The 12,013-nt window shown below is 36.8% G+C and overlaps 1 protein-coding gene across 9 annotated transcripts in view; it reads left to right on the plus strand.

The window, feature by feature from the left end:
- Positions 1 to 12,013, plus strand: part of TANK (TRAF family member associated NFKB activator) — an 89,978-nt gene that overhangs the window by 54,519 nt on the left and 23,446 nt on the right. For 8 of the 9 annotated variants that reach the window (XM_040971632.1, XM_040971630.1, XM_040971631.1 and 5 more), the window contains 2 exons: positions 789 to 897; positions 2,239 to 2,354. In XM_040971632.1, coding sequence (XP_040827566.1) covers positions 789 to 897; positions 2,239 to 2,354 — 225 coding nt within the window. Of the gene's footprint in view, positions 1 to 785; positions 898 to 2,238; positions 2,355 to 12,013 lie in introns of all 9 variants that reach the window. The other variant, XM_040971637.1, reaches the window with a different exon arrangement.

Consider the following 12,013-nt stretch of genomic DNA (forward strand, 5'->3'; position numbering starts at 1 on the left):
AAAGCATATTACTAAACACTCATACAAGTACATTCTACCAGTGTTACTGAACAGGCTAGAGAAGTCCTTTTGTACAACTCTGGTATGTAAGACAGGAAGATAAGCAATGGTCATGGCATATATTTTTAAGACCTTACTAGCTTGCTAAAATTGAGATACAGTATTTCCATTAACTTGAAGGTTTGCAACATCTGTATACCTTTACACAAGCTCATGTCTCCTCCATTGCTTAAGTGCCATAAAACAGAAAAATGAGTGATTAGAAATAAAAGTAAAATTAAAATCTTTAAGATATAACCAAAAGAAGAAAACTGTCATGTTTTCTTGACATAAACGTCCCATAGCTTGTCTCTTTCATTTTCCTAATGTCTTATTTATGACTGCTTCCTATGTGGCTTTAGTTATAAAGGGAAATTCAGAGTTATATTTATCTGAAAGATGTGATGTCTTAGTTTCTATAGTTAGTGTGAGTAATGATTTTGATACAATACCTATTTTATCAGTTAAAAATATTATTTTATTTAGGACTAAATTGCAAATTAGAATTTTTATTCAAACTAAAGGACCAAGAAACCAATCTCAAAACTTGTAACTGTGTTTAAATAATGAAATCCTACTAAAGTTTTACAGTCCTTTAAGTAATTTTAACCACTAATGTCTATAATAATTACAAATGTGTTTCTGGAGTCAGTCAATATCTCATGAATAAATAATACTGTGAAATGGCGATGTAGGCAATGCTTGTGTCTGTCAGTCAGTATCGGGCTAACTGGTTTTTGTATCAGCAGACTGAGAGCTACGAACAGAGGATACGTGAGCAACAGGAACAGCTATCAGTTCAGCAAGCTATTATTGACAAGCTCCAATCACAGTTACTGCTTGTGAATTCTAATCGAGGTATGCTCATGTTAATTTTTTTCTAATAGTTTAAACCTCTTGGAAGTTGATTTGTTTTATTCCTCTATTGTTTCTCAGAAGTTCTGATACTGTAATAGCAGTAGTACAGCTTACGTATTCATTCAAATGAATACATGCAGAATATAGGAAAATGACTCTCACATATGAGTTAATGAAACTTGCTAGAAAGTAGTTTGCCAATAAACAGGAAGAGCTTTTAAAAATTTTGTGCCCTTTAAACAGAAAATTTAGGTCTATGTATCAGACCATGTAAGTTCACCAGATACATACGCAGGGATGTGTGTCACATAATAATTAAAGGCTAGAGACAAATAATAACAGCTGAATGACAGTGAGCAATATGAAAAGCTATGTATCCAAGAAACATAATGATAATAGATGTTTACTTACTAAGAAATATATTCATGATACATAGCAGCCAATACGAGTTACAAAAATAAACTGTTTCATCAATGTAGGAAAAATTCTGATGTGAATGTATGTACTTAGGAAAAGAAAAACTTCAGGAATCTTGTACAGGTTATAAAAAGCATGGGTAATTTTACTTTTCATTTTTAATTTTTGTCATGTGTGCATTTTAATTTTTTAAGTGAGCATATAGTAGTTATATTAAATAAGTAAGAAATGCATATTACCAAGAAATGTATAAGTGAAAATAAAACTTGCATAATAGTATAGTTTGTAAAGAGTACATGATGTTTTGCTGTTAAATTTGTAAAGGAAATAGACTATTATATGTACAGCTTTTGCCCAATGTCTGGAAATAAAATTCTGTTTGCTCTTGTAATTGCTGCAGGTAAAGTGTCTATATTTTGTGTAATGGAGTCCTTCTGTCAGGAAGTGCCAGGGACTAGAAATGTCAATCTTCTAGTAGTTTAATTGTTGCTGATAATAAGGTACCAACAAGCTTGTGCAGGTACTTCGAAAACATTGTCAAGAAATAAAATGGAAATAAAATGGAAAGATAAGTTTATTTTGGTGCAAAAAAATTTGAAATCTATATGTAAGTTTTCCTCAGTCACATTTTCAATGAACTTTTTGTGGTATTTCCATTTCTACTTTTGCAAATCCTATATCTCTTACACACCACTGACTTTGGGAAGAATAGGAGTTTTGCGTGTTTGGTGGAAAGGAGAAAAAATCTAAGTAAATAAGTTGTCAAGGTAACTATCTAAATTTTTTTTTAATTTATAGCTTAAAATCTATATTATTTTGAAATTATTGTTTTAGGTTTGTAGTATTTTTACTTTTCCATATGGTATCAAAAATTGATTTGCTGTTGAAGTCTATGAGTGTTTTTTTTTTTTTTTTCTCTCACAGATGACAGTTATGGCTATCTTCCCCTGCCTGAAGACAGTGGAACAAAGAACAATCTGACTTTTGATCAACCACATGATAAAGTGAAATTAGGAGCAACGAGAGAAAAACAGTCCAAGGTAGACTGCACTGTCAGGTTTACTTACTAAAAGAAGAATTAGGATCCAGAGACTTCTTGAGTTACTTAGTATTGTATCCAGATGTTGATGTGTGTAGGCAAGATTCTCTTCAAACCTAACAATAACTGGAGAGGCAGAGAGGAGTGTATTCAAATGTTGAGATGTAATATGTCTTCCACATTTTACTTGCCTTGGTGATCTACAATTGGAATTCTAAACACAAGTTTTCTATAGACAAATAAATGAATTACATTTCTATATAATTCTATGTAGAACTCTTAAGTTTTAAATTTATTAGTTTTTTCCCCATTTCATGAGCATTTAGCAAAGACATAAAAGATTAAGCAAATAGATATAGCTGTCTAGTTTTTTCTTTAAAAATTGTGCTTAGTTGTTAACCAAAACAAAACAAAAAAAAGACCCACCCTGTTTTAAGCACAATCCTTTTAAGAATTATTTGTTTATTTATTTGTGTGAAAGACAAAGTGATAGTAAAGCAGAAGGAGAAGCAGAAAGATTTTCCATCCTCTCTGGTTTACTCCCCAAAATGACCACAATGGCTAGGACTGGGCCAGACCTAAAGCAGGAGCCAGGAGCTTCTTCCAGGTCTTCTACTTGGGTGGATAGGCCAAAGTACTTGGGCCATCTTCTGTTGCTTTCCCAGGGACATTAGCAGGGTGCTGAATGGAAGGTAGAGCAGCCAGGACTCAAACCTAGCTCTGTAGGTGGAAGTTTTACCCACTGTGTTGCAACAATGACCCCCAAAGAAAAATCTTTTAAGATTTATTCATTTGAAAGGCAGAGTTACGCAGAGAGAAGGAGAAACAGATCTTCCATCCACTGATTTGGATCCCAAATGGCTGCAAATGGCCAGAGCTGGGCCAAACCAGAAAAAGGAGCCAGGAGCTTCCTCCACTTCTACCTTGTGAGTGCAATGGCCCATCCTATGCTGCCTCCCTAGGCACATTTGCAGAGAACTGGATTGGAAGTGGAGCAGCATCCATGTGGGATGCCAGCAGCACAGGCAGAGGGTTAGCATGCTGCATGTATATATATGCAAGAAAGCATAGGGCCTGGCAGCAATGACTCAATCGACTGATCCTCTGCTTCCAGTGCCAGGATCCCACATGGGCAGTAGCTCATGTCCTGGCTGCTCACTTCCCATCCAACTCCCTGCTTGTGTCCTGGGAAAGCTGTCCAAAGCCTTAGGAACCTGAATCCAGGAGAGACCTGGAAGTAGCTCCTGGCTCCTGGTTTCATATCAGCTCAGCTCTGGATGTTGTTGCCATCTGGGGAATGAACCAGTGGAAAGAGGATCTTTCTCTCTGTAAGTCTGCCTTTTTAATAAAAAGCTTAAAAAGGCATAATGCAGAAAGGTTATGCTTCATTGAGTAGAAATAGAAACAACCTAAACATTCATCATTAGCAGAATAGGACATCTTTAAAAACAGTTTAGAAAAATAAAATTTATGTATTAAATATGCTTAGATTTCAAGTGACATGAATAAATAGTGAAAATTACAAAATTAAATTCACTTTTAGCTAATGCAGGTGAAATCTCTTCCTAAAGAATGTTGGAATATGGACCATAAAATTCAAAAATTCAAAATAAAAGAATTTATGTATCAAGAAAAAAAGGAATGTTAGAATATTTGGTTTTGTTAGATATTTTCCAAAATGTAGAAACCATATTCCATTGGCTGGAATATTGTAAAAAGACACATCTACATGGTTGAGAACTAGAAAACATTGTAGAAATGTTAAGGTGATATGCTTTTCACTACTTGTAGTATATTTTAATATTATTAGTCCTCAGAAGAAAAAAACCTGTTTCTAGAAATAACATTCCTATTGGCCTAGCTACTGTAATGAATTAGTAAGTTAATAGAAGTGCTTTGACCCTGTAGCAGAAGGAAGCTGCTACTAGCCACCCACAGTCCTTTCCTCCTTCTGTTTGCTGAGTGGTTTGAGGATTTGTTTGCTTTGGTATACTTGCTTTATTTATGATCTTATTCAGATATTTGAGAGGGGAAAGACTGATGGACATTTTGGCAAATACCAACTGTGCCTGCCTTAGAACATGATTGGAGTAAAGTGGCATATGTGAAGGGGACAGATACCCTTTTGAACACACAATTTTTAGTTCATTTTATGTTCATGCTAGTCTGCACAAAGAAAATGTCAGAATCCTGTGATTTCTGAAAAGAATGAAAAGGTTCTAACAACACAGCCTGATCGTTAGATGACCCTTAGTACTCTGCTTATGGTTCGCACACATCAGAAAAGAAGTACTCAGTAAACAGCTTGGTGTGATGGTCCAATTGGGTATATCCTCACCTTGCAAGCTCTGGGATCCCTTATAGGTGTTGGTTCATGGCCTGGCTATTCTACTTCCCACTTAGCTCCCTGCTTGTGGCCTGGGAAAGCAGTAGTGGACGGCCCAAGGCCTTGGGACCCTTTACCCATGTGGAAGAAGCTGAAGAAGCTCCTGGCTCCTACCTTGGATTGACTCAGATCCAGCCACTGTGGGCCTTTGGGGAGTAAACAAGATCTTTTTCTCTCTCTCCTTTGCTCTGTGGATCTGATTTTCCAATAAAAATAAATAAACCTTTTTATAAAAATTGTTTAACACAGAGGCTTCTTCTCTCCTTGTCTTCCCCTTCACCCAGATATAGGAAGGAAAAAAAAAGAGAATGTGGAAATGGTGATCTCACCCACCTTCCTGTAGCCCTTGACCCTTATCACCTAATCAACTATGTAAAAATCATCAAAAATAAAAATAATAATTAATAATCAAAAAATTTACTTAGTACAGTGAATAATCTGCATCTCATCTTTAGTACACCACAGTAGTTTGCATGGTCTTTTGTAAATACATATTGGCTTCATACAACAGTTACGCCAAACTGACCCTAAAATTTAGGAGCTCATGTAACAGTGTTTAGAAATTCCAGAGGAACTTAGTTGGGTAATTCTGGCCCAGTAACTCAGATGGTGTTGAAATCAGGATGTGGGCTGACTACAGTTGTTTGATAACTTGACTGTGTGATGGGTAGATCTGCTTCTAAGGTGGTTCACTCAGTGTGACTGTTAGTAAAAGGGCAGTGGTCACCTACCTTCACTCTCATATTATTCTCTTCAGGATAAGTGAGTCAAAAATGCTCCCAGAGCAAAAGATTATACTTTTCCCCTTAAAGGCTTTTGTAGATACATTCAGGCATGAATAGAGTAGTATATGAATAGTTCTTAGAGATCCAAGAAACACATGTTGCTGCTAATTATTTTTGTAAAGTTTTAAAAATTAAGGGGTATAGATAAGAAATCAAGTAACAAAAAGTATATATTTATTTCTTTTTTAATGTCAACGTTCATCTACCTTGAGGTCTTCTATCCACTGTTTCACTCCCAAACGTTCACAACAGCTTACACTGGACCAGTCTGAAGCCAGCAGCCTGGAACCGTGTCTGGGTTTCCCATGTGGGTGGCAAGGACCCACAGACTTGCACCTGTATCTGCTGCTTCTTGGGATGAATTAACAAGATGCTGATTGGAAGGAGAGTAGAGGGCTCAAAGTGCCATTACAGTATGAGATTGCAGGTGCTCCAAGTGCCAGTTTAACCCACTGTGCAACACGTACATCCATGCACAAACTTGTTCTTGGCAAACACTAACTTACTCTTGTTTGCAGTGTCTCATTACATGATAGCAGTAATAATAAAAAAAATTGTATTATAATGTAACTATAAGTTGTGATTTTTTAAAATTTGCTTTAAAAAACAGGATTATAATATACTGTATCACTTTTATAATATGAGAAATGAAACTTGTAATACACCCTTCTGAAAGTTAGTTCAGTTGTCAAGCTAAGCACTATCTTAGGTACCATAAGGGACTGAAATTGTTAGCCTTTTTCTTTTTAGTCTACTTTTTGTTTCTCTGGGAAGTTATACTAAATCCTAAAGTATTTTGATGTAAGAAAATACATAGAAAACATATCAAAGAATTTGGTAGTATCAGTTAATGGTTTTACCTTCACTTCATTCACTCAATGATTCTGAATTCCTTCTGTGTACCTAACAGTACCAGCCACTGGAGCACAAAGGCACTGACCTGTCTTCTGGTGTAAAATCTTATCACCAAAACTAGCATAATTATTTCAGATTCTATGATTGGAAAAATGAGGTAGACATGGTTTGAATTTTTTTTAACTTTTAGCCTTATACAGATAGGTCATTTGTTCTTGTGTTCAAATAGCCACTTTTTTGCTTTATTTCTAATTCTCTATGAATGTTTCTGATTTATTCATTATATATCCATTTTTCTCTGAGTTAATCAAAAGCTCAAGAGATGACTATAGTTGCTCCTGAAAGATGCCAGTTCAAAGGCTTGCCAATTTCTACTGTAGCTATCATTGTAATTAATTGACAAATATGGCAGCTTTGAGAAGCAAAGATTTAGAATAGTGAAAGAATGATCCAACTGTGGAGCTCTCATCAGTGCTTATGTTAAGGAAATAAGATGTGCCGTACCTGGCAGTTGCAAGTAAGTACAGAAGTTGTGACATGTTTGAAGAAAGCTCATTTCTGCAAATTCACTTCTCAGTCATGAGACAAGAAATATCAGTCTACTTTAAGCAATCGTCAGCTGGTTGTGGAAACAAAGATCTGGAAACCTAAAGCAATTAGTGAGAATTATGAAGCAACATGAAATCCTACTTATATGACAAAATGAAATCCTAATTATAATATTATGGTACAGATTGAACATATAGGACCTTGATTTTAAAATGCAAATTCCCAGGGCCAGTGCTGTGGGATAGCATGTTAAGCCTCAGTCTGAAGCATCAGCATCCCATATGGGTCTGTCTCAGCTGTACCACTTCCAACCCAGATCAGTGCTATTATGCCTTAGAAAGCAGCAGAAATGGACCAAGTGTTTGTGCCACATGGAAGACCTAGAGGAAGCTCATGACTTCTGCCCAGTTCTGATCATTGCGGTTATCCAGGGAGCGAACCTAGATAGAAGAGCTCTCTGTCTTGACTTCTCTCTCTGAAACTCTGACTTTCAAGTAAATGAATAAATGTTTTAAATGGCTAAAGGCCTTGCCATGCCTTGAGTCGCATGCCCCAGGATCCCATATGGGTGCTACTTCATGTCCAGCTGTTCTACTTCCCTTCCAGCTTTGTGTTTATGGCCTGGGAAAGCAGTAGAGGACGGCTCAAAACCTCTGACAAAGAGAGAGATATTCCATCTACTGATTCACTGTCAGAATGCAAGATTCTGATAGAAAAAAAGAGTAATTTCTAGATAAAAACAATAATTTTTTCAAGCGAATTGGTAGAACATCATATACACTTAAAGCTAAAACTATAACTGTATATTTTTTGGAGGGGCAGGGTGATGTTAAGATTTATTTACTTGAAGGTCAGGGTTACAGAGGAAAGATATATTTCACTCCAAATGTCTACAGCAGCAGAGACTGGGCTAGGTTGAAGCCAAAAGCCAGAACTTCATCTGGGTTTCCCATCTGAATGGCAGGAACCCAACTTTGAACCATCTTCTGCTGCCTTCGGAACATTGCCAGAGAGCTGGATTGGAAAGAAATGGGGCATACAATGACTCAAACTGTCACTCATATCAGATGTGGGTGTCAAAAACAGATGCTTAACCTCCTATGCTGCAATACTGGCCCCAAACTGAGGGGTTGTTTTGAGATTTATTTATTCATTTATTTTCATTTGAAAGGCAGAGTTACAGAAAGAAAAGAAGAGTCAGAGAAATCTTCCTCCACCGGTTTACTTCACAAATAGCTGTACTAGAGCTGGACTAGTCTGAAGCTGGGAGCCAGGAGCATTTTCTGGGTCTGCACATGCGTGCAGGGCCAAAACACTTGCATCATCCTCCACTGCTTTCCCAGACACATAAGCAAGAAGCTAGATAGGAAGTGTAGCAGCCAGGACTTGAACTGGCAACCAGATGAGCTGCTGAAGACACAGGTGGAAGATTCGCTTGCTCAGCCACAGCAGCAGCCCCAAACTGAAGATTTTAAATGAGCAGTGACATTTGCTGTAATCATCATAGCCTCAGAGAAGAGGATGTTTCCTGTCTTTTTGTAACTCTTTACTATAAAGGGGCCTTCAGTGGGTGACATTGAGCCATAACATATTCCTTTAGTTACTGTCTGTGACAGTTTAGACAACCTGTGTGTGAAACTGAACCCAGTTTTGCTGCTTTCCTTCTGTAGCTTGTAATATCCTGTTTTCACACGTCTACGTTCAGGTACAGCTCCCAATTAGTAATTTCCCTCTGAGTTTGGGACCTTCACAGTTTCTCTCAGTCAGTACCTGAGATATTTTTTCTGCTATAAGTCTCCTAAACTATATCAATGTTTGTTAAGTTCCTATGACTTGGTTGCTGGTAACAGTTGAGCCAGCACCCATTGGTATATACATCATAAAAGCTTAGAAACAGGATATAGTGTTCAGAAACATAATAAATATATTTTTCACCCTTTGCACAAAGTTAAAAATTAGGCCTTTAGTCAAAATACGTAACTACCAAGTGATTCCTGTGAGAAAGTTAAATTTAGTTTGTGTAAAAACACAGATTTCTGCCTTTTCTAAGAGATAAAATTGAAATAAAATGGATTGCTTATGTTCATTACTCAACATTTCAAAAAGTTGCCACTGTATTCTTTATATCTTTTGTTAGGACAGAATGGTAATTGCATACTGTGTGCAATGGTATATTCCCACCTAGGCTGGGCTCACTTAGAGCTGGAGGAAAACATGTGTTTGCACGTAGCAACTCAAGGAATCCTTGCCTCCTTAGTCAGAACAATGCCTCCTTCCTCCTGGTTTTGCTTCCAGAGACTGGATCAAATCTACCCTCTTTTTATATATAAGGAGACTAAGTTTGGTTGATAAATTTGGAGATAATAATTAGAAGAAAAACAGTATCTTCAACCAATTCATTCATTCAACTTCAGAGTTTTTCCTCAAGTGTCACAATGAAGCTATCACAGACTCTAAAAAATATTAAACTCAAAGAAAAAAATTGATACCTAAAGTATTTTAATAATTACTTTGAAATTTATGTTGAAAAAACTTTTTTAGAAATCTGAATTATCAACAAATCATAAAATTTTACTGTTCTGGGTCCATCTTTTTTACTTAATTACATCATTTTAGAATATTTTTATTATTATAGTACTGAAAATAATTTTGAAAAACAATGAGAAGTGTCATGCCTCTTTTTTTTTTTTAAGATTTATTTTTATTATGTTTTTATTGGAAAGGCAGATATACAGAGAGGAGAGACAGAGAGGAAGATCTTCCGTCCAATGATTCACTCCCCAAGTGAGCGCAATGGCCAATGCTATGCCGATCTGAAGCCAGGAGATTCTTCCGGGTTTCCCACATGGGTGCAGGATCCCAAAGCTTTGGGCTGTCCTCGACTGCTTTCCCGGGCCACAGGCAGGGAGCTGGAAGGAAAGCAGGGCTTCCGGGATAGAACCGGCGCCCATATGGGATCTCGGGCGTGCAAGGTGAGGACCTTAACCACTGCGCCACCGCGCCAGGCCCACATGCCTCTTTTTAAATGATCTGGCAGGTTTCAGAATCTGTTGTGGCTTTTCTCCCTTGACTCCTTCCCCACATGATCTCTTTTCACATTTCCCATTTCTTTATTTTAATTTTTTTATCTTCTTGAAAACACACAAAATAAAGTTTATATAGCCTGTTCAGTCCTGAGTTCTACTGACCAAGGCATGAAAAACTGTTTATAGATAAGAGATTGTTTCCTACAAGAATATACCTTCTTCAGGGGGGAATCCCAGTGCCTGTAAGACTGTGTAAAAATTTAAAAATATATATATATATAAACAGAAGATTTGGACTGAGCTTTAGGAATAATAACAGAAAAAAAAGAATATACCTTCTTTTGTAGTTTAATCTGTCATCCTTTTGTTCTCAAAATGTTTCAAAGGATTTAGTTTCAGTGTTATAAATGCTTCCGCATTCAGTCTGTTAGGTTTTGTTTCATAAATTATTTGATGAAACTCTAGCCTCACATGAATAATGCAGCTGAAAACAGGGATAAGTACTTTTTTATTATTGCTATTATTATTTTTATTGGAAAGGCGGATATACAGAGAGAAAGATCTTCCATCCAATGGTTCACTCCCCAAGTGACAGCAACGGCTGGAGCTGAGCCAGTCTGAAGCCAGGAGCCAGGAGCTCTTCCAGATCTCCCACATAGGTATAGGGTCCCAAGGCTTTGGGCCATCCTCAACTGCTTCCTCGGGCCACAACAAGGGAGCTGGACGGAAAGCAGGGCCGCCGGATTAGAACTGGCAACCATATGGGATCCTGGAGCGTGCAAGGCGAGGTCTTTAACCACTACACTGTTGCGTCAGGCCTGGGATAAGTACTTTAATAAGCTTTTCAGCAGTTACTGGGATGCTTCTTTGATACTGCACTAAAGCTTGCTAAGGATAGTTTCTTTAATGTTAGCTATACTGTGGAATAGTTTCTTTAATGTTAGCTGTACTATGAAATTGGAAAGCATATCAAGAAATCTTTATGCTGCATTGAAAGCCATTGGTCTACTTTATATTTTAAATGTATCCTTTACTGCTGGATGATTTTGTAACATTGTAAATTGGCCATTTGAAAAATATTGGCTCATTAAATTATACAGATCTTCCAAATGTTTACTTATTTTTTATATGATATTTAAAACTCACATTTAACAGTATCAGTGATCTCATCAGAAAAATCTTTTCATTATTGGATAGCTGTCAAGCTTACTGTGACAGGTACAAGTGTTCTAAAATTTTTAATTTTCACTTGAAAACTCAGATTTTATCATTGGCAACAAGTCTCGTCAGTTGTTTTCCTTAATATGACAGGCCAACTTCATGTGCTTTTGAGAAAATGTCTGCATCACCATTGCTTACATGTCAGTCATTCTTTGAAAGGAAAATGGCATTCCAATAAAAACAGTTACTGGTTGAGCTCGCAACTCAGTTGCCCAAATGCTTATCCCTGAGACAGCCATTGTACTTCATTGTGCAGAAGGAGTCTTCTATGCATACTTCCCACTGTATGTTAAAAATGTATTAGTGAGATCAAAATTCAACAAAATTAGTAATTAGGGACACTCTTAGCTGAAACTGGCATATTTTTTGCTTGTTTTTGTTTTTCAACAGTGTGTGACATTGAAGAAGACAATGACTTCTATAGTTTGGTATCATCATGACTTTAGTCATGCTCAGGCACAAGCAGTTTTATTCATGGTTATTTTTGAAACCATCGGTGCAAATATTAACATAGTAAAGAATACAGATAACATGGTCATGGTATCATGGCTGTAGCGTTGTATGAAGATCAGAGTCTGAAATTTGACTTTATTCTGTTTGCACGTTATTAGCCAGCTGCCATTTCTTGATACTAGAAGAAAACCGAATGGACCAGAAAAAAAGGACTTTGAAACGCACCGCATAATAAACAGCAACAACATTTTATTTCCATTGATTCCCACCTAGGAGGTGACACAAACAGACCCATATGGATACTTGTACATGCAGCAGTGACTGTAGTAAAAAGAGAAATATTAAACTTGGGGAACCGATTGTTTTATAGCAAGCAGTAAACCTT

Source organism: Ochotona curzoniae, unplaced genomic scaffold (assembly GCF_017591425.1).
Source record: "Ochotona curzoniae isolate NIBS_2020 unplaced genomic scaffold, NIBS_Ocur_1.0 contig_2210, whole genome shotgun sequence".
Lineage (NCBI taxonomy): Eukaryota > Metazoa > Chordata > Mammalia > Lagomorpha > Ochotonidae > Ochotona > Ochotona curzoniae.